General features: G+C 42.7%; 2 protein-coding genes across 2 annotated transcripts in view; one reads left to right on the top strand and one right to left on the bottom strand.

Annotated features, from left to right (window-relative positions):
* SMYD2 (SET and MYND domain containing 2) overlaps nt 1-1,590 on the top strand; it is a 55,578-nt gene extending 53,988 nt beyond the window's left edge. Inside the window, exon 12 of the mRNA XM_050761813.1 lies at nt 1,164-1,590. Coding sequence (XP_050617770.1) covers nt 1,164-1,244 — 81 coding nt within the window. The 3' untranslated portion in view covers nt 1,245-1,590. The remainder of the gene's footprint in view (nt 1-1,163) is intronic.
* An 8,103-nt stretch (nt 1,591-9,693) lies between these two features.
* Nucleotides 9,694-23,426, bottom strand: part of PTPN14 (protein tyrosine phosphatase non-receptor type 14) — a 203,077-nt gene continuing 189,344 nt past the window's right edge. Inside the window, exon 19 of the mRNA XM_050761587.1 lies at nt 9,694-19,009. Coding sequence (XP_050617544.1) covers nt 18,881-19,009 — 129 coding nt within the window. The 3' untranslated portion in view covers nt 9,694-18,880. The remainder of the gene's footprint in view (nt 19,010-23,426) is intronic.

Raw genomic sequence — 23,426 nt, 5'->3', positions numbered from 1 at the left:
GGGTCAGGGCACAGCCAGGGTGGAAGGGAGCATGAAACAAAATTTTCTGTTTTAAACCATGGAATTTGTCTTCTGAGAATTAGCCATTTAGGTCACAACTGTAAAGTGTGTCAGGTGATTAAGTAATAGATCAATGAAGGCTGGAGCAGATCTGAGCAAGGAACGTGAGTCTTGAAATGAATGCCCAGGCAGGGTCGGCACCTGAAACAGGTGATTTCCAAAGGCTTGCACTGTTACTTGGCCTGCCTCCTCTTGGCTTGAGATCTAGGAGAATAAATAATAGATAGGAATGCCTGTCTTAGTCACAAGCCGTCAAAAGTTCTCTGGGGGAATACTTTTTTCTCTGAGTAATTTGGCTGAATACAAAAGAGCAAATATATTCTTAGAGATGACATTTGATGTAAACTTCCTATATGTCAGGCATTGTTCAAAACACTGTATCTGAATTAACAACCTGGAGGGGTAGGTATTTTTCCAGTTTTACAGTTGGGGAAAATGAGGCGCAGAGTGGTTAAGTAAATTACCCAAGGCCACACAGCTAGGAAATGATTAAACCACTGGAAACCTGACCATTTTACATTGCCTCACTATAAAGAAACCTTAAGTACATTCTCTCTAGCATCCCCCAATGAAACCTGCTACATTTCTTTAAGTTTTTAGAATATGTATTAAAAGGAAAGAGTGTGCTTTTCGGAGGGGAAAAATAGTTTAACCTGGTCTTGCAGATTAGTAATGTCAACTAAAAATCAAAATAGCTTTGATGTAAAACTCACTATGGACTTTTCTGTACCGGCATCACCTATTTTCTGGGTTAAACGTAGTCAAAAAAAATTAGTCCTTAAAGCATGTTTTACTGAAATTTCTAGAATCTTGGGGCAAGAGAATATCATGAAATCTGTTTCACGACATCATTTCTCCAGCTGCTACCTGGATATTTTTGCAGAATGTTTTCCCTAGCAGGAGACACTGAATGAGTTGGCTACCAGATAGTCTTGTCTCCTTTTTTCAAAAAAAAAAGCCAGGTCCTGGTGGAGAACTTAGGCTCTAATGGCCAGTTTGCATCCTGTGCCTTAAAGCAGAGAGATCCAACTTAAAGTTACCCTGGGTGGAGGTGTGAGGGGATTGGCTTCTAGGCTGTCATTGTTTGTCTCGCTCTTTCCTAGGCCATTGCAATCATGGAAGTAGCTCACGGCAAAGATCATCCATATATTTCTGAGATCAAACAGGAAATTGAAAGTCACTGAAACTATGCAGCATTTCAGTTTTCATTTAAACACTTAGTTCGGAAACCTTAAAGGATTTGAATATTCCAAATTGCACACGTCACTCCAGCATCTCTGTAAAATAATTGGAATGAAAATACTTCTTGCACTTAAACATCGCACATGCCATACTTTGAGGTTAGTCCGAATCTTGAACTTTAATACCAAATTAATTTTGAGTGCTTTTGTTTCCTGAGAGATAATGGCATGGTTTCATATGCTATACTTCGGACAGAGTTTTAAAAATGCAATTATTTTTTTCTTTCATGCCTCTTGTAATGTTCTGAACAAACTTGAATGATGCAAGAAAATAAAAGAGATATCAGTATTTGAGGTTTGTGTTTTCTTCTGTCTGTGGGGAGGATTTCTCAGTGGTGGTGGGAGCCCAGTCTTGGAGTGGAAGTGACACGTGCTGTCCATAATTCAGCAAGCTCAAGTCTTCTTCCTTGGTACTGGGGTCAGGCAGCCTCCTTTATTCTGCAGCAGCTTTCGTGGGGCTGTGCCTGTGGAGGAAGAAAATGGGAAGAAAGAGAAAAAGGTACAAGAAGGAAAGAAAAGTATCTGTGGTGGGGGAACAGTCCAGTGACCTGAGCGCCCTCCAGCAGGCGAGATTTCGAATCTGTTCGCTGGCGCCTGGTATTCCTTCAGCGTGTAAAGGTGCTTAGTGCGTGCTTTGCTTTCTTGGCTTTTCCGTCCCCATCTGTCTGAAAGCAGACTTGCCATCTCTCATTCTGTTGATTGTTCTGTGCAGTACTCTCCTTTTTTGGAAAGACTCCAGGGTATGCTTGGGAAGGAAAAAAAATTTTTTTCCTTACCAACCAACCCTGTGTTGTTGAGTAAACACTGATCTCTGCCCACACAGACAACCGGAATCCAGCTTTCTGCAGCCCCACAGCCTAGACTGCAGCAACCTGGGGAGTTGTTTGTTAGCAACCATTGTGCAGAAGGACCCAGCACACGTTCCTGAATGCAGTGTCTTGTAGTCCAAAGAGAGGAACTTCCCCACTGGTTAATAAGTAAAGCCTGTTGAAATTTACACGTCAATTACCTTTCATAGTCATGGTCTGAAAACAGCTAGAACTGCCATAAATCTGGTAATTTTCCTTCCCTCCTCATCTACACGCACCCGCATCTTCACACACACTCATGCCCCTCTTTCACACGCAGTTTACTGCACACAGTGGGATTTAGCAGATAGAATGCATTCTTTTGTCCTGTGTAGTCCAATAAGACATTTATTGAACACCTGGTACTATCTATGCAGAATGCTCTGAGTAGCTCTCTACGTGCAAAGAGAAGAGTAAGGCATGGTCCTGGGTCAGTGGAGCTTAGTGTTTTTTTTTTTTTCTTGAGACGGAGTCTTGCTCTGTCGCCCAGGTTGGAATGCAGTGGCGCTATCTCAGCTCACTGCAAGTTCTGCCTCCCGGGTTTACGCCATTCTCCTGCCTCAGCCTCCCAAGTAGCTGGGACTACAGGCGTCCGCCACCACACCTGGCTCATTTTTTTGTATTTTTTTAGTAGAGTTGGGGTTTCACCGTGTTAGCCAGCATGGTCTTGATCTCCTGACCTCGTGATCCTCTCTCCTCGGCCTCCCAAAGTGCTGGGATTACAGGCGTGAGCCACTGTGCCTGGCCCAGAACTTAGTGTTTTAAGAATGTTCATTTACTATATATTCAGTGACGAAGCCTAAAATAAACTTAGCCTACCGTCTCTATAGGTTTTATAAAATTTGCAAAAGTAATCCTTTCTCAGTAAATTCAAGTAATGGAAAGGTATGAGAAAAGTAAACTTCTTTGTTCCTCACCAGTCCCACTGCCTGGAGCTAACTACCATAAACAGTTTGCTTTATGGTCCCAGGTTTTTCCATTCCTGGATGATGTATCTATATAAATAGATTTAGAAGAGCAAAGACAGGATGGTACTGACATAGGATTTTGTAACCTACTTATCCAAATGAACAAAATGGATCTCTTTGTACTTCAGCACTTACAGATTTGCCTCATTCTATTTAGAGACAGAATATTGCATTGGATGCATGTCATTGTGGACTCAGTACTTCTCCTATTTATGGACAGGAGATTTTTTCCCAGTTTGCTGCTATTACAAACAATGCCACAATGAATGATCTGAAACATAAAACTTTGCTGTTGTGTGGTAGCATTTTGGGGTATTCCCTGGAAGTGCAATTTCAAGATCTAATAGTGGGAATATTTTTAAAATTTGAATAAATATAGCCACATTTCCTTTTGTAAGAAAAAACTGCATCAGATACAAATAAGATATAATAGTATTTGCTTTCCTCTCCCTCATAACATTGTATTATCATTAAAATGTTTTTGGCAATCTAATGTGTGAAATATTTTGTTTTATGTGCATTTATTAGTGAGATTGGACTGTTTTTCATATATTCAGGATTTATTTTATTTCTTCGGTGAATTGACGTTCATGGCTGAGCTGTTTTTAGCACAACACTTTCTGACACCAAATGTTTGAGGTTTCATCTCTCACCAGCTATTCTCTAACTCTTTGGACACCAACTGTGTGTCCTACAATTCAGTTCTATTCTGATACTACCCTGGAGTTAGCGTCAGACTCCATAGGTTTAAAGACTGCATCCCACAAGACTTCCCTCACTTCAGACGCCAGTTGGAAGGATCTCACTTGGTTACCCAGGCTGGAGTGCAGTGGAGTCATTTTTTGTTTGTTTGTTTTTAGAGGTGGGGTCTTGCTGTCTTGCCCAGGCTAGTCTCAAACTCCTGGCCTAAAGAGATCCTCCCACCTCGGCTTCCCAAAGTGCTGGATTACAGGCATGAACCACCTTGCCTGGCTCCCAGGTTACCCAGTTTCTATCTGATGTGGAGGGGGTTCCCACAATCCCCTCACCTTCGTGTTCAATGATTTGCTAGAATGGCTTATCAGAGTCCAGAAAACATTTTACTTCCTATTATTGGCTTATTATAAAGGATGCAAGTGAACAGGCAAATGAAAGGGACATAGAGCAAGGTCTGGAAGGGTCTTGGGTACAGGAGCTTCCATCCTCATGGAGCTGGGATGTGACATCTTCCTGGCACGTGGACGTGTACACCAACTCAGAAGCCCTCCAAACCCCATTGTGGGGGGTTTAAATCATTGATCATTTAATGACTTAAATGATCATTAGTCATTTAATGAAATCATTAGCCACTGATGATTAACTCAGTCTCTAGCCCTTCTATCTTCCCCACAGGTTGGGGATTTGAGGCTGAACAATCCAAGCTTCTAGTTAAGGCTTGATCTTTCTGGAGGTCACCCCTCATCCTGAAGCTACCTAGAGGCCCACCAAGAGTTGCCATATTAGAACAAAAGAGACTCCTGTCACTTAGGAAATTCCAAGGGTTTTAGGAGCTGTGTCCCAGGAACTGAGGACAATGACCAAGTATCTTTCTGTGACACTAAAGGACACCCTTTGGTCTCTGACCACAGATTCCTCATAAAAAAGGATGATATTTACTGGCACATTTCTAGCTTCCCATGTAGTCACTGATAAGCCAGTCTGTCATCCTATTGCATGAAAATGTCTCCCTAGCTGAGGCACTCAGGCGTGCAGGCTTCCAGTTGAGCTTGTCACGTTCCATAGGTGAGAGTGATCTTGGCAATATGTCTTCACCCTTCCAGGCCTCTGGTATAATTGAGCTAAGAGACAGTATCATCTCTTGTTCTGAGCCTTTTTCAAGATGTCAGCACGATACTGGATTTCCCCTGTTACATAACTCATTTACTCATTCCTCTGCCCTCAGCTGCTATTTCTCCTCTCCATTTATCCCCTAACTTTGTTCATTCACCGTTAGGGGATATGGAACCTAATTAGCTTCCACCTCTGTGCTCGTCTAGGTTGCAGACAGCAATACCAGTCTAACGAACGCCTCCTCTTCAGTCTACTCCCTTCGGGTAGGGTAGGATTCCATAGGTAGAGAGCTAGTGGGCTATTTCTGACACTAGGCCATAGAGCTGCATTCACTGGTAACCCCGATTTTGCCAGATAGGATGAAGGCCTAACCTGCCCCATCAGGCCCTTCGGAATTCTGACATAAAGGTTTAGAATAGTTCCAGTTTCTTGCTTAGAAATCATTCCTGCTTCCAGCACTGGTAGTTGCAGCCCTGATCCTGGGACCACTGCATCAGATAGGAAGAAGAAAGGTGAGATGATGTAGGGAAGGAAAAAAAAAAAAGTGGTCATACCAGAATCTTTTCCTTGGGAAGAATGGTGGTCATACCAGCACCCTTTCCCAACCCCTCTGCCCCAGGTTCACCAGGAAAACAGGACTCTCTCCAGTGGGGACACTCCCTTAGGCCCCCCTTATTTTGTGTGAGCACACACTTGTGAAGGCATGGAAGCCAGCCCTTCCTGCCTCTATCTCCCCCAATTTTAGACAGTAAATATTTCAACTGCCTGTTCCAATTCTCTATTAAGCCATTTCTCTGAGGGTAATATGCAACACAAAGTGCCCATTTGCTGAGATATTTCTTCCCACTGGAGGACATGGTGGGCTGCAAAGTGTGTCCCTTGGTCTGGAATAGGTGCACTATCTTCTGATTCTTTTGTAGCATTCTGAGCATACTTGCATCTACCATTGGGTAAGCAAATCCCAGTCCGGAGTCAGTGTTGATTTCTCTCAGGACCCAGTTGTAGCCTCCTGGGCCTACTGGCATTAGCCTGACTTGTGAGCTAAGTGCAGGGCCCCTACCCCACCCAAAACAGCCCTTACTGGCATTTTGTTTCTCAGAGGGTGCAACAGGAATATGTCTAGATTGAGTCTATCTCTGCATTGTTGCAGCCTGTCCCCGCCATGTCCACTCATTTCATGGGCCTAGGGGGCCACCTAGGTGAGCACATGAGGGTATCTGCTGTTGATTCCATTTATCTTCTGATGCTGGAAGGGTTTTCTTTTGATGGGCATGGATACATCCTACTTTAATGCACTCTTCAAATTCGCATGGTGGTTCCCATCTGGGCTAAGTCCCACAAGACTGCCCTCACTTCAGATGCCAGTTACAAGTATCAGGTTCCCAGGTTAACCATACTTCTGTCTGACTTGGCTACAAAGTCAAGGGGTTCCCACAACCTCCTCCCTTATTTTATGTTCATTAATTTGCTAGAATGGCTCACAAAACTCTAGAAAACACTTTACTTTCTATTACTGGTTTATCATAAAAAGGACAAATGAATAGGCTGATGAAGAGGTACATAGGGTGAAGTTCGGAAGGATCCTGAGCACAGAAGCTTCCGGTCTCATGGAATTGTGGTATGCCACCCTCCTGGCATGTGGATGTATTCACCAACTCAGAAGCTCTCTGAATACTATTGGTCAGAGGGTTTTATGGCAGTTCCATTACATAGGCATGATTGATTGATGAACCATTGAAACTGACTCAATCTCTAGGATCGCTTTCTTTCCAGAGGTTGGGGATAGAGCTGAAAGTTCTAAGCTCCTAATCAAGTCTTAGTCTTTCGGAAGACCCGCCCCCATCCTGAAGCTATCTAGGGGCCCACTAACAATTGTCTCACTATGGCCGGCCACGGTGCCTCACGCCTGTAATCCCAGCACTTTGGGCGGCCGAGGCGGGTGGATCACAGGGTCAGGAGATCGAGACCATCCTGGCTAACACGGTGAAACCCTGTCTCTACTGAAAATACAAAAAATTAGCCGGGCATGGTGGCGGGAGCCTGTAGCCCCAGCTACTTGGGAGGCTGAGGCAGGAGAATGGCCTGAACCCAGGAGGTGGAGCTTGCAGTGAGCGGAGATCATGCCACTTCACTCTTGCCTGGGCGACAGAGCGAGACTCTGTCTCAAAAAAAAAAAAAAAAAGGATTGTTTCACTAAAACAAAAGAGGCTCCTATCACCCTTGATATGAAATTCCAAATTTTTCTGTGATACCACATGGTCATTGATTGTTTTGCTATTTGTTAATGTCTTTCATAATAACTTCTGAGCTCGGTATATATTAGGGTATTAGCTCCTTGTCATATATTAAAAATATTTTTACTTTAGTTGTCCATTAACTTTATTTTTCATGACACTTGCTGTACAAAGGCAGATTGTTTTCATCTTTAAGTGAAGAAAACTATTACTGGTTTATTATAAAAAGTAATATTAATTTGTATTTAAATCTTTGATCTAGCTAGAATTTTTTTTTTTTTTAAGACTGAGTCTCGCTCTGTCGCCCAGGCTGGAGTGCAATGGCTCAATCTCGGCTCACTGCAACCTCCGTCTCCCGGGTTCAAGCGATTCTCCTGCCTCAGCCTCCTGAGTAGCTGGGGTTACAGGCACATACCACCACGCCTGGCTAATTTTTATGTTTTTAGTGGAGACGGGGTTTCACCATGTTGGTCAGGCTGGTCTCAAACTCCTGACCTTGTGATCCACCCGCCTTGGCCTTGCAAAGTGCTGGGATTATAGGCGTGAGTCACCGCACCTGGCAGAATTGTTTAATAAGATATACAGGCCAAGCACACGGGCTCATGCCCGTAATTCCAGCACTTTGGGAGTCCGAGGTGGGCTGATCACTTGAGCCCAGGAGTTCAGGATGAGCCTGTGCAACATGGCAAAATCTCATCTCTATAAAAAATACAAAAATTAGCTGGGCATGGTGGTGCACGCCTGTAGTCCCAGCTACTCTGGAGGCTGAGGTGGGAGGATCACCTGCACCCAGGGGGCACAGGGTTCAGTAAGCCGAGATCATGCCACTGCACTCCAGCGTGGGCAACAGAGCGAGACCCAGTCTCAAATAAATAAAAACAATAAAATATCCCATGGTACTCCTTAATACATTTTAATTTTCATTTATTGAATTACTTGTTGAATTATTTATTTTCCCATGCTGATTTGGAAGAGCACCATGATCATTTCTCTAAAACTTTGGTTTATTTCTGCAGTATTTCATTCTATTGATCTATTCTGGTGCCAGTAAAATACTCTTTTACATTGTTGTGCTGCAAAGCTTTTAGTATATACTAAGGCTAATCCTTCTGGGTTCCCCTGAATTGTTCTGGTGTTGTGATTTTTTATTGGACTTGCACTGGAGTCAGTGATATACAGAGAACTAGCCTCTTCATGAGTCTTCCTATTCAAGAATGTGACAAGTTTATTAATTCATCTAAGTTTTACCTCAGAAGGAGTTTTGCTGTGTTTATACAAGTTTCATTTATTCTTTTTGTTAGATGTTTGTTTTCTTTAGCTGAGTTTTTTTTCCCCCATTATGTTTCTTAACTAGTAAATCTGGCAAGTTTTTCCCATTTATTTTCATTGAAGAAAATAAGAGGTAAAATCACATAAAATAGCCATATTTGGTTCTGGTATTGTAATCTTATTGCATATTTGTGTGTGCACGTTGCTGTTTCTAATATTTATCTTTAGTTTTGTGGGGAATTATTCTGTTTCTTTCTTTTTAAAAATTTTCTTCCCCAGCTCTGCTAACAGTATATTTGGAGACAGATACGTCTACTAGGTTACTGTTTTATCTCTCAATTATATAATAAACCTCTACTTTTTCTGTTTATCAACCAAAGAAAAGAAACTGGTTCTATTTGCTCAGCTCACAAAAGAGAAAACGAATTAGTGTATCTGTTCTCCTGCCATTCTACCCGATTTACTTCCATTTTCATTGGCCTATTTTGTCTATTATCATCTTTTTTAACATTATGTAGCCTTTCTTTCAATAATTGTAATTGCTTTGTTGCTACAGTCACCATAGAGAATTAAGTGTATGTTTAATGAGATTTACTTGCCATATCCTTTCACCCCAGAGTGGCTTCCAGTATTCTCATTTTTTTGATGTCAAACTAGTTGGGATCTCTGGTAGTTCAATGACCGCTTGTATAGTCGTGGGGGTAGTCAATGTGTTACTGGGAGAAGTTGTTATATTTTTCTGTTACTTACCAAGGACACATAAAGCATCTACCCACATACGAGGGGTTCACCGTGTATGTGCTATGGCAGTTATTGGCTGAAAGTCTGGACAGGACAGCCACCTTTAAACCTAGAGACAAGTTGAGCTGTTATAAAACTGAAAGGCAAAAGTAAGAATTTGGATTTTCTACAGCAGCCTGGTTGATGCCTGCCTTTTCCACATCAACAGTTTGGTACCTGAGTAAATGACAGTGGAGGAGGAGTAAGGAGGGGCTTGGAACTTAACAAGGCTTATTGCTGCATTTGTGAGAAAGACCTATTTCTATGTATTCTTCACTCCACTTGCCTAGTGATCACCCCTTTCAGGTTTCTTCTAACAGTGACAACCTTGGGAATTTCAAACTAAATCTTCAGTATGATAAGGTTATACATCACTAAAAAGTGGGTAGCAGTAAATGGGCTTTAGAAAACAAAGCATGCAGGTCTTCCCAGGCACTTTGAACTAATGCAAACATATACAGTACAGAAAAGAGAAGATGTAACTCTTTTCTCTGAAAAAAAGGTTTATTGCATATGGAAATCAATAGATATCTTTTACAAAAAAAGGTTAGAACAAAGATCTCACATTTGTAAAGGCACATATGAAACATTTTATAGCAAGCACAAGGGCAGTGAGAACATCAACAAGGTTCAATATCTAAATAAGACTTTATAAAAACAGATAGGAAACAGTGCAAAAAATACTGTCAAAGTCAGTTCTATACACCTCATAACTGTGTATACAACTGGCAAGCATAAGCTTATTTACTGATATAAAATAGCACATAGAATAGCATGCATAGTTTTATTTTAGGCTTTTCGTATTATTAAATTGATAGGAAGTCTATACCAAAGTACAGTTGACATGAATATTGATAAAAACACTCCCCAGCTTAGAGAATGTCCTATAAACATCTCAGCCCTCTCTCTGCTTACAACTACACTTTGGTAGTAAGGAGACTGGGCTTCCATCTTGCAAGGTGGCAAGTGGCCACCACAGGGGGAGAATGTGCTCTCAGGATCCCAAGTCCCAACCTGGAATGCATTTCTTACGGCAACAACAGAAAAGATGGTGATTAAACATCTGGGTCAGCCCACAAAAGCCAACCACATCTGACTAACACAGCCCTCCATTTGGGCTGTGGTGGAGGTCAGTGGGCTCCTATGGGCTGGCCCAAGAACCGTAAGAACAAACCGGTTTCTAAGTTGGGGACTTGCCTGTACATTGTTTCAAAATGAAACCTAATAAATGTCATTTGTTTTGAATGACATTGTTTGATACCAAAATTCACAATATTTTGTGAAACAAAGAGCAAGGAAAGCATCAAAATACTGAAGTAGGGAGCACAAGCCTAGTCCAGTGAAACAAACTAGATTAGCTTGTTATTTGATGTAACACAAGTTACATAAGGTTACACGTTTATTAGTAATCTGCATATTTAGACCTTTTTCCCACTGAAGTATCCTCAAGCACATTAATTAGCTATTGAAGGAACAAAGGACATACATAGGAACTCATCTCTGATGAAGTGTAACTTTATGTCAGAAAGGAGAAGGCTAATGAATTTTTAAGATTCCAAACAGTGGCAAGAAAGTTGGAAGGAAATTGCAGTAAAATTGTACAATGTTCAAGTTGAAAAAAAAAAATGGCTCTGAATTACACCATTCAGTTCTATGCTCAAGGTATATATTAGCTAACACTGCAGTTGTGAGAGGTGGGAGGCCCCTGAGAAATGCTGAGAACGCCAGGCACTCCAGCTCTGAGAGTCACCCTAGCTAAACTCAAAGCAGCATTCTTGAGATTTTAGCAAAAGGCTCCGCCCCAAGCCACAAAAAGATCCCAATCCAATCTTTTCAGCTTTATCCTCTAAAACCTTTTGTCAGATGAGATGGCATTTGTGTTTCCCACGAGGAGAAGGTTGGGGAAGAAAATGAAGATAGCTTACATACAGATTTTGGATGACCAGCTAATCTTACCCCTTCCTAGATAAGTGAAAACAGATAAAATGTTTCTGGGCGGGTTTACCACCTGTTTCACTACAATGGCCAGTCTGTGTGAAGAGGCTATAAGAAAACATTCTCCTTGCAGGGAGAAGCGAGAAACAAATGGGTCTTCCTACACATCACTCTGCCAAATGTAGCCTCTCTCAATCTATATAAGTTCACCTTGAAATAAATATTAAGTACTGCTGTCATCATTGTTTTAAACAGAGCTTCTTTCATTTCTTCTAATAGTAAGTGACTGATTCTATCAGCAAGGGAGCAAAAGGGTGAGAAAGGAAGCTTCCTGCTTGCTGAGTTTTCTGGCTATTTTCATTCAGGTTATTTTCATCTGCCAGATCTTTTTTTTTTTTTTTTTTTTTTGAGACAAATTCTCACTCTGTTGCCCAGGCTGGAGTGCAGTGGCATGATCTCAGCTCACTGCAACCTCCACCTCCGGGTTCAAGCGATTCTCCTGGCTCAGCCTCCTGAGTAGCTGAGACTACAGGCATGTGCCACCATGCCTGGCTAGTTTTTTTTAAATTTTTTAATTTTTAGTAGAGACAGGGTTTCACCATGTTGGCCAGACTGGTCTTGAACTTCTGACCTCAGGTGATCTGCCTGCCTCAGCCTCCCAAAGTGCTGGTTTGATTACAGGTGTGAGCCACCACATCTGGTCATTTGCCAGATCTTATTCTTTGAAACTATACAAGCAATTTTTAAAAAATTACAGTAAGATTCCCTAATTACATATTTTAGAGAGGTTTAAGGCAATGATTCTCTGATGAGGTTTAACTCTTTCATCTGGGTTGCACTCATAAGGTAGGTAAAGGAAAGAAAAAGTGTACTGTTGAGAGTTGATCCATAAAGCAGATGGGGAAATATGAAAAGGTAGCAGAGACTGGGTGCGGTGGCTCACACCTGTAATCCCAGCACTTTGGGAGGCCGAGGGGGGTCTTCTCGAGGTCTGGAGTTTGAGACCAGCCTGGCCAACATGGCGAAACCTTGTCTCTACTAAAAATACAAAAATTAGCCGGGTGTGGTGGCGCACACCTGTAATCCCAGCTACTTAGGAGGCTGTACTCCAGCCTGCACAACAGGAGCGAGACTCTATCTCAAAAAGAAAAAAAAAAGAAAAGGCAGCAGACCCTAAGTGAACAAGGTGCTCATGGAATGAAGAGGGTGACAGCACACAACAATCCCACCCGTTCCCCTGAACAAGACAAGGAACACCAAAGTCACTGCATGTACATCCCAGTTTTGTGGCCTGAATATAAACATGACCTGCTCTAAAGGAGAGTGTGCTCTGCAGCACCTCTGAGATCACAGGGGAGAAGAATCAAGAAATGCAGGAGCCACATGGGTAAGCAGAATGCTCTGCTAACAAGTAAGGCAAGGAAAGGCTGCCAGTGGCAGGTGAGGGAAGATGGTGCTTTTGAGCAGCAAATCCAGGCAAATATGATAAATCACGCATCACAATCCATGACATTCATCAAGCTCTACCTCAACAGTGAAGACAGTTTAAAACCATGAGCTAGGGTGAAATAGACTCCAACACTGCCGCAGGGTTTCCCTAGCATGCCACTTGGTGGTTCCCATCACGCTGACATTACAGAAAGGGAGGTAGGGGGTAGCAGAGGCATTACAGAGTTCAGAAAATTATTTGTGAAACAGAGAACTTTTAGATAGCAACTTCAGGACTGATCCAGAAATCCTTCCTCTCCCGCTCCTCATTTATAGAAATTCTTGGGCAAGTTTATGGCATTTTTGGGAAATAATGATCCTGATGGCCCAAAGTGTGGCAGAAGGAGCAATGACTTTCTATACAAATGCTTGTCACACTCAGGCTGCCCAGTAGCTCCAGCCCTTCTGCCTTGTAACTCAATGTCCTTGAATTTATTTTTAAAATGGGAAGGCTAAACAAAGCTCCAAACAGTAGGAACTGATACACATCCTCCTCTTTACTGCACCAAACAATCATTTTCCAGTCTATGAAATTGATGGATGCCAGATACTCAATGCTAGGCTCATGGACATTTTAATAGGGAATATCTCAGCTTGGCCTTGAGAAAGAAGATGCAGCTACATTAAGCTGGAAAGATTAAGAAAGGTAGTCTGCTGAATAAAAATACTTACCTATCTGAGTTTCTAACAGAAACACAAAAGCTGAGAGCAGGTAGGATAAAGGCTGAGTGTTGATGGGGCAAGCTGGTGGTCAAGTTTCACAGGGCCCCCTGAATAACACTGACTTCTGGACGACACATTTGAGATAGCAGAATTTGACGAGATTTCCCCCATGTTTCTCCCTGACATGTTGCTGTTACTTTCAACAGATGCCATCTGTAAGGTCCTTTGCCCCAAAATGTCTAAGAAGCTTAAGTAAAGACAAGAACTATTTTGCTTCCTTGCTCAGCATTCAAGAGAAGTATCAAATGCAGTTTAATATCTTACAGCTTTATTGCCACCCTATAGGGCCAACTAGTTTGCCAACCATAAAGCTGTAGGCCATTGGAAAATTTGTGCGATTTCTATGAAAGACCTGAATTTCTCCATTTGGAAACCATGCTGGATGAGCTGTTGCTCTGCTCATGAAAAGAAATCACTAAATAAGAGCATGATGAGTGTCTCAAAACCCATTGGCAAAACAATAAAACACAGCAGCAGAATAATTGTTGGTAAAACATGGAAACGCTAAATTCCCAAAAATGGCTACCCTAAGAGCCCAACAGTAATTATGTAGTGCTTCCAGAAATTTCTTATTCTAGGAGCTCCATAGAGTTATTTCTGATACTGAGGAAGAACACAGGTCTGACCCAATCCCATCCCTTGAATACGTGCTCCCTGGCACACATCCTAGAATGCCCTGTACCCTCTACCCCTCAACCCCCCACCTCAAGGGATTAACAGATCTTCCCCAAATGAAAATCAGTAATGAAACAGTTGTCCTTTACCAAAGGGGGCAATCAAGGACCCTCTGCGAATACCAGAATATCATGGATGCTCAAGTCTTTTATATAAAATGACGCAGTATTTGCATATAACCTATGCACATCTCTTGTATACTTTAAATCATCTCTAGATTACTTACAATACCTAAGTCGATGCCTACACATCACTTCATTTGCATGAATTCAATGTAGTATTCAGCATGTGGCAAATTCAACTTTTGCTTTTTGGAACTTTGTGGGTTTCCCCTCTTCCCCAAATATTTTTCAATCTGTACTTGGTTGAATATAGGGATGTGGAACCCACAGATAGGGGTGGTCAACTGTACTCATCTTCACCATCAAATGTACCATTAGATGGGGAAAGAGAGACTAGAAAGCACATTCTGCTTTTTGACAAAGGACACTTTTGGGACCCATACGTCATGTAACAAGTAGGCTGAGGTCAGTTAATACAGACTGCTCATAGGGAAAGGACAGCAGCTAAAAACTGCAAGGTGATGTGCCTGATGGCCAATCCGGCTTAAGAGAAACTGCAGTGCACTATCTACCTCTGCGACTTCCATGTCCCAGGAGATGGCCCATTCACCAAGTGATGCAAGGATCCCTATGAGCAGGGCAGCAAGTTCACGAAAAGAGCCGGCCCACCCAGGGTACACCTTTTGTGTTCATTAGCACTGCTCTGGAGAAATGACATCTGGTGTTGGGATCTACACTGTATCGGGGGAAGATATAGGTGATCCATGCGAACACTGTCTGTTCGCAGAAAATATGATCCATTATTGGAAATTTCATATGGGTCAATCTATATTAAGCTGGAAAAATAATCAGCCAGATGAAAAGGCCAGCCTGGTGTACCCGCTGGAGTTTACAACTGAAAAGCACAAGCTGAAAGAAGGCAGGATAAAGGTTAAGTAGGTGTAAGCCGTGGTCAAGTCCTACAAGGCCCACAGCAGTCTACATAGACCCTCTCTTCAGGCTGATGAAAGAGGGGGCCAGAGATAGCCAAGTGACTCTTGGGAAAACAATGGCAGTTTCGTTATAATTTTAAAAAGTGGTTCCTCTCTTCAATCTACAAAATTAAAAGTAAAATTCTCTCAATTTAAGCTCTTCAAAAGCTTATGATTCAAAATATTCCATATAGGTGCTTTTACCTTCCCTGATCTTATTGGTTAGCTCCGACTGAATAGAGCGGCTCATTCATCTTTACTCCTGTGTAATCAATGTTTAACATCCTTTTTTCATGCAGCTAAATCCTCCTCTACTTCGTATCTGGGGAAAGAAGTGCATACTAATGTCTATGCTATCTGTAAATGCTACCAGAGACTCTTGCTAAAAGGTGATATATCCAGTATATCCTTAGAACCCAAGGAAACCAAAGAAACCTCAGCAGGACATTCCTCAACTGAGCCAGCAGGCTCATCTCGTCTTAAGGATGAAGACATCAGATTCAGCCCCCATGATTCAGGGACCACAGTAAACAAGGATGAATACCTCGGGTCAATGTATCCAAATGAGTACAGATGAAAGAAACCAAACAGTTCCATTGGAAAACCTCGAACACAGCGGCTGGGAAATGTTTGATGGCTTTGTTGTGAGATGGTAACTTTTTTTTCCTCCATTTTTAATTTTCTCCCTTCAAATCCAAACTGCAGCAATAGACACTGACAGCTCTAGCTTTAGACTTGATACATCATCAGGAAATCATTCCAAAAGCTCTAACTAGATAACTAATTTAATACACTTTGCTTCAAGGTTTATTCCTTGGCTTGCTTCCCAGATATAAAGCATCTCTGGGCAATTATTATGCAGATGCCACTGAAAGGACTTTAAATGGCTGCTGCTAATTTAATAGGAGATATGCTGGCATTTATTGGAGATGTGAAAAGGAATGCAAAATGTGCTAAAGAACCAAAGGCATTTGTTTTTAAAAGTGAAATATGTGGAACAACTCTTAAATGTTTTCTTTTGGGTTTCAATATAAACTTTGGCTAGAAAGTTGAATATTAAATCTACTTCCTCCCTGCATTTTGTACACTAATGAATATTCCCGTAGCATACGGCAGGGACAATGGATGAATTTCAAGAAAGCCCATGAGCTCTGATGTCCTCAAAGACACACCAGATCTATATGCTGTCCACATGAGACATTCTAACAGTGCCCACCTTGGGGCTTAGAGATAAAAGATAAATACTGATGTTGTTCATCATGCAATAAACCAGTAACTGAGACCACTTGCTAAAACATCCCTAACAGTAGAAATCCCAAGGATGGAAAAACCTCCAAGAAAAGGACACAAATACCTTTTTGCTATTGATGAGCTTCTTATAATAAGGGTTATAAGCTCTGTTCCACTGAAAATACATGTAATACTAATGGTTTTCTTCCCAGGATATACGATGAAACTCTAGAATCTACAAAGATCAGCAGGTTATACTCCTTCACTGAGTCTTCAGACCTTGAAGCAGCAGACAGAGAGGAAGCCCTCCATCCCCAGATATTCTGAGTCTAACTACAGAGTACAGCCACCACAACACCTGGCCAGGTTGAAAAGAGGATTCGTATTCCAAAGAACTTAATGGGGAATATGCAACCTGTTGGCATGTGGTGATGGGATGTCACAAAGGTCTACTTTTTCTGGTTGATTTGATGCCACTCCTTCATCTTTTTAACTCGGGGGGACAAAAGCAGCAATGAAGAAAGGCATATGGAACTCTCACAGCAGTCAACTCTAAGAAAAAAACCCCTGCAATTAAATTTTCCTTTCTACTACATGTAGTTTTCCTTGACAACCTTTTTTCCTTTTTTTTGGAGGCAGGGTCTCTCTGTAGCCCAGGCTGGACTGCAGTGGCAAGATCATGGCTCACTGCAGTCTCAAATTCTTTGAATGAGGTGATCCCCCGGCCTCAGCCTCCTGAGCAGCTGGGACTACAAGGGCAAACCACCACGCCTGGCTAATTTTTGTACTTTTTGTAGAGACGGGGTTTCATCATGTTGCTCAGGCTGGTCTTGAACTCCTTAGCTCAAGCAATCTGCCCGCCTTGGCCTTTCAAAGTGCTGGGATTTACAGGTGTGAACCACCGTGCCTAGTTGACTACAGTTTTTAAATTGCAGGTTTGTTCTTTGCACTGATCACTGTGGGCGTTCCATATGCCTTCCTCCACTGCTGCCTTTTCCCCGAGCTGAAAAGACAAGGAAGATGTGGCATCAAATCAACCAGGAAGAGCACGCCCTCTGACTTCCTATCACCACGTAACAACATATCAAATTGTACTCAAGAAAAAGGTGCATATCAAAGTTGTACTCAAGAAAAAGTAGACATAGAATGATAAATCCCCCAAAATGCAGTAAGAGGAAAAATGTACAAAACATGATTTATTGTGTACCAACCTTGGAAATTCAGAAGGACACTGACCAATGAAGCCACAGGAAGAAACTAAGAACTGGGCTTCCACGTGAAGATAACTGACCAGACAGTGGATTTTATGAAGAAAAGGAAAGCAGCACAGGGTTTTGCCAATGACAATTCTACAATTCTACCATCGTTCATCAAGTGGCCCCAAGTTTGGACTATGGGGTCCTGAGTAGGATTAATTCTGATCTTGCAGGCCAAAGCCTGAAGATGATACCAGCACAGTGGGGGTCAAATTTGATGTGTTTCCTGGCCAGGACCCCTGTTACGTAGCTAAATGCCATATAGTTCCCATAAATCAGCTTCCCCATCTGTTTCCTTGATGACCTTTCCAATGACTTAGTGACCTCAACTTTCGGGTCTCTGTCCAGCACACACATCTCATGTAAATAAAAAACAATGATCATCAAGGCCCTGCCTGAACAACACAATCCTCAAAGGCCCTGCCCAACTCCTTTCACTTTCTAGGTCTGCTATTCTCTCTCAATCAGGATAGAGTCTTAACTGCACAGATGGCCTGGTCCAGAGCCTCAATGCCACCAGACAGGGTCCTACTGAGCAAACAGGAGAGGTAGCAACAAATACCCAGGGTACAGTCCCCAGCAGGGAAACACAAACTCCAGAGCCCAGAATAAGGGGTGGTCAAGCAAAGTGCAACACAGAGCTTCTCTTTCGGCCCCAAAGATGGCAGTTACTGCACTGTAAAGGCAGCACTGTCTTTAGCTGTTCTGTCTTTAACTCAGGCTTGGGGGGAAGTTGGTGGGGGAGGTGTTGGGGAGAGGAGATTACTGAGGATGAGGGGCAGAAATGAGGAAGAGAGGAAACTGTCTATCAAGGCTCATGAGTCCCAAAATATAAGAGAATCGTGCTTGTTCCTTCAGACCCTTTTCTTTATATTTCAGGATGAATTATTTTTCTTACCATCTTTGCTTTGGATATAAGTAATGAATGATGAATGAATTAAGCTGATGAATTTCAGGGCTGGTTACAAATCCGGCTGCAACTTCACAAGAGATGTGCTCCCTCATGCCTCTGTCCCCAAAATGATCCAGCAGGCAACCTTACCTACTGACATATATATGCAGATCAGTCAAAATGTGGTTCGAATGAAAAGTACTATATTATTAAGAAAACTGCATTATAATAATTCACAAAAGTTATTCCAAAGGGGAAAAAAATAAATTATCTCATATAAAATAATACACGGCATGTGTGAATAATCTTGGCTATTATCTTCAGAGAGCCTGCTTGCTGCCAGCCACCTGCACCCCCGCGGGGGGAGCAGATGTTGTCTGGAGGTGACTCTCCTGCACGATCCAGCTGGGTCCCTCCTCCAGGAGCTGGACTGGGGGGATTAAATGAGTCTGGAGTTTTGGAGGAACTGGATGAGGACTTGGTAGACAAACTTGTACTGAGCGATGGTCTGGATCATGAACATCCTCTGCTCCCTGAGGAGCCTCAGCATCATGGGCACTTCCACCTTCTGCAAGAAAAGAGAGAAAGCACAAGGTCCTGAGACAGAAGGCTTCCCTTAGAGCATTCCTCATTCCCTCATTCAGGAAGCACTCACCCACTGCCCATGCCCGGGTATAAGAGAAAGCAAGGGACTCTGCCCCGGCTGGGTTTTACGTGTCAAACAGTTTATACCAGCAACTGGAGAACCTGGTCATCATGTGTCACTGGTGGAATATTTTATTTTTATTTAATTTCAAATTTTCTGAGAGGGTCTTGCTGTGTCACCCAGGCTGGAATGCAGTGGCACAGTCATAGTTCACTGCAGCCTTCAACTCCTGGGCTCAAGCAGTCCTCCTACCTGAGTCTCCCAAAGTGCTGGGGTTACAGGCGTGGGCCACCACACCTGTCCTGGTGTATTATTTTAAATACAGACTAGTCTGCTGGATAAAACATAAAGGCTGGAGTGAGACCTGACTGGTACTCTCAACTCCACCACAACCCAATGACAGGATTTAAGACATCTCAGGGTCTTAGTTTCCTCATCTGTAAAATCAGGATAATAATGCTTTCCTCTAACAGAAGTGTGGCCTTGCCCTAGTTAGTGACATTTCCTCAGCAATAACATGGGGTATGAAATAACATCTGCCTCATGGGATCAAATGATGAAACACATATCAAGCACTTAGTGCACAGTGAGTGCTTAATAAATATTACTCATTATTCCTTTTTTTTTTTGAGACAGAGTTTCACTCTTGTTGCCCAGGCTGGAGGTTAGTGGTATGATCTCGGCTCACTGCAACCTCTGCCTCCCAGGTTCAAGAGAGTCTCCTGCCTCAGCCCCCAGAGTAGCTGGGATTACAGGTGTGCACCACCACACCTGGCTAATTTTTTGTAATTTTAGTAGAGACAGGGTTTCATCATGTTGGCCAGGGTGGTCCTGAACTCCTGACCTCTGGTGATCCACCTGCTTTGGCCTCCCAAAGTGCTGGGATTACAGGCGTGAGCCACCGCACCTGGCTTCATTATTCCTTTATTAACATTAATAAATGTTGCTAATGCAATTATAATCTCACAGGACTGTGGTCATGATCAAGTGAGATAATTTAAGTGTGAACCTTTAAAATGTCAAAGCACCATTTCTGAACACCAGTCCTACTTGGAGTAAAAGCCTTTAACTGAGAACTTTTTTTTTTTTTTTTTTTTGGGACGGAGTCTCCCTCTGTTGCCCAGGCTGGAATGCAGTGGCTTGATCTCTGCTCACTGCAACCTCTGCCTCCCAGGTTCAAGTGATTCTCCTGCCTCAGCCTTCTGAGTTGCTGAGGCACGCGCCACCACGCCAGCCTAATTTTTTTTTTTAATTATTTTTAGTAGAGATGAGGTTTCAGCATGTTGGTCAGGCTGGTCTCAAACTCCTGACCTCATGATCCGCCCACCTCGGCCTCCCAAAGTGCTGGGATTACAGGCATGAGCCACGGTGCCTGGCCGAGAACACCTTTTTTGAGACAGGGTCTTGATCTGTCGCCCAGGCTAGAGTGCAGTGGTGCAATCGTAACTCATTGCAACATCAACCTCCTAGGCTCAAGCAATCCTCCCACTTCAGCCTCCTGAGTAGCTGGAACTATAGATGTGGCACACCACACCTGGCTAATTTTTAAAATTTTGTGTAGAAACGAGGTCTCACTGTGTTGCCCAGGCTGGTCTCAAACTCCTGAGCTCAAGCAATCCTCCAGCTTTGGCCTCTAAAAGTCTTAGCATTATGGGTATGAGCCAGTGTGCCTGGCCCTGAGTCTTAAATGAGAACATTTTGAGTATTAAATGAGATTGCCTATGTGTGAATTATTTGATAGTATATACAATGATATATATTATCATTAATGAAAGGAAATTAATACAGTGTCATGGATACTTGAGCAGACCAGAGGCCATCACAGTGTCCTCTCCCCTCACCTTCACCACGTCCATCCTCCTGGACCAGCCAGGACACATACGGCTGGAGCACCCCCGAGCTGTGGAGGCCATGGTGGCCTCAGCACACTCACTGTGCTCTGGGAGCTCTTAACCCCGGGCAAATGATGGCACCCAGGAAGTTTTCAAGGGCTAAGCAAGTGTTTAAAAGAAAATAATAAAAACTCAGCTGTATGCTTGACTTTGTAACCTTTGAACCTTGAAAAATAATTTCAGCTATTTCCAAACTGTGTATAGTTATGACATGACACGTGCCATCAGTCACTCTTGTTCAACACCAACTAAGGAATGCACATCACAAACTTGTGACGTAGCCTGGGCTAGAGTGCAGTGGTGTAATCACAGTGGTGCAAACGGACAAAGTCAAGTCCCTGCCTAGTAAGAAAAGAAAAAAAAGGCATGTGAATCTTCGAACTATGAATCAAAATACAGAATCTAGGTTATAAGCTTCTGATGGTAACAAGTAGGTCTCTGCCTAAATTATATTGCAAAGTGACCAGTATCATGAGATGTGATCTAGAGCCACCTAATAATGAACTTAATTTCATGTTTGATGAGGATTACTCTGTGGTTGGGCACTGAAGTTAAAAGAATAGAGAGAATAAGGCTGTTCCGCTCCCCTGCCTAGCAAAGGTTTTAGTCGGGAGGCAGGATCACACTGGTGTTCAGAGCACAGGCTCTAAGTAAGGCTTCATCTGCTGAATCTCAGCTCTACCACTTCTTGGCTGTGGGAAGCGGGCACATTACTTCATTTACCTATGACTCAGTTTCTCTTCTGTTATGTAAGGATACTGACATGGTCTTGGCTCTGTGTCTCCACCCAAATCTCATGTGGAATGATAATCTCCAGTTTTGGGGGAGGGACCTGGTGGGAGGTGACTGGAACATGGGGGCAGATTTCCCTCTTGCTGTTCTTGTGACAGGGAATTCTCATGAGATCTGGTTGTTTAAAAGTATGTTTTAACTTCCCCCTTTGCTCTCTCTCTTCTGCTATCATGTGAAGACATGCTTACTTCCCCTTCACCTTTCCACTATGATTGTAAGTTTCCTGAGGCCTCCCAGCCATGCTTCCTGTACAGCCTGCAGAATTGTGAGTCAACTAAACCTCTTTCCTTCATAAATGACCCAGTCTCAGGTAGTTCTTTATAGCAGTGTGAGCATGGACTAATACAGGTACTAACAGGACTTGGTGCACAGTGTCACTGCAAAGGCTACTTGTGTTAATACTATAAGGCTTTAGAATAGTGCGTATACATGGCAAACACTAGACACAAGCTAGCTGTTAAGATATTATTTTCAATGTTGTCACCATCACCACCTCCTCCACCACCACATCCTCCTCCTCCTCCTCTACCATCATCCCCATCTCAATTACCTGTAGGACCGAGCCTAAATGACAGTATATTGTCTGATATGGAGAAGTCTGGGGACATGACAAAGAAAGTTCTCCTGGTCTTCAATGAAAGGGTCCCAGCTGGCTTAAAGATTCATTCACTCCCACAGGCTCTGCTCTTAACTGTCCCCAAGCCAAGGAAGCACAAAGCAGTTGACACTTGCTCAGTCTTGTCTAGAAGACATTTTCTCCTCCTCACTTTATGAAGGAGGTATAACTTATTCAGAAAAGCAGCAAGATCAAGACATCTGCCCTTTTGGCTACTGAGATCCTAAGTTTTTGTAATTAGCTGTAGCTGGAACAGACAGCTACATCCAGAGGACTGAGAGAGTGTACTGCAGACCATAAAACGAATGCTTTCTGAAAAACTCTATGCACCTTAAAATGTCTCAGCTAACACTCAGTGACCAAAAGCACTGGGCCACAGGGAGGCTTCCCAGAGCAGCCTGGGACAGTTGTCCCCACTCCCCACCGCACAGCTACCAACCTCATTGTAAGTGTCTGCGTTTCATCGTTTCTGCTCAACTTTTCTGTGTTTAGAATAAGACTGAGAGGGACAAGTCCAGGAAAAAGAAAGGTCGTTTCACTGACAGAATTAAAACTGCAAGAATTACAGACTAAAATATAAAGTATGTTAAATCCAGAAGCTGTGGAAAGAAGGCAGGAGAGTTTCGACAGGAGAAAAATGGGACCCACAATTTAATATATATTTGTTAAAATCTTTGCTTGAAAAACAAACAAACTAAACATGGTCTACTCTTCTCCTGAAATAGGGGCTTGGATCTTACTAGCCAGGCCTGAAACAGTATCAGAACAAAAGTAGAGCATTTTTTTCCCCCAACCATCTACCAATAGCAACCATGGGAAATAGGACAGATAAGACTGGCTATATTTGTGCTAGGGGAAGTGAAGTGAAGAATATGAGTCATCTTGCTATCTTTGAATATCAATGGGAACAGAAGTTCTTTTTGGATTGACCACGTCCCAGCAAAGAATGTTCTGGCATGCAGTTGGGCACTGAGGAAATCCGCTATGTTTGGACACACCATAGAGCATTTAACCATTCTGAGCCTTCACCAAGTCCACA

This window comes from Macaca thibetana, chromosome 1 (assembly GCF_024542745.1).
Source record: "Macaca thibetana thibetana isolate TM-01 chromosome 1, ASM2454274v1, whole genome shotgun sequence".
Taxonomy (NCBI): Eukaryota; Metazoa; Chordata; class Mammalia; order Primates; family Cercopithecidae; genus Macaca; species Macaca thibetana.
Note: the sequence above shows the minus strand (reverse complement) of the source record. Positions and strands in the feature narration are given on the sequence as shown.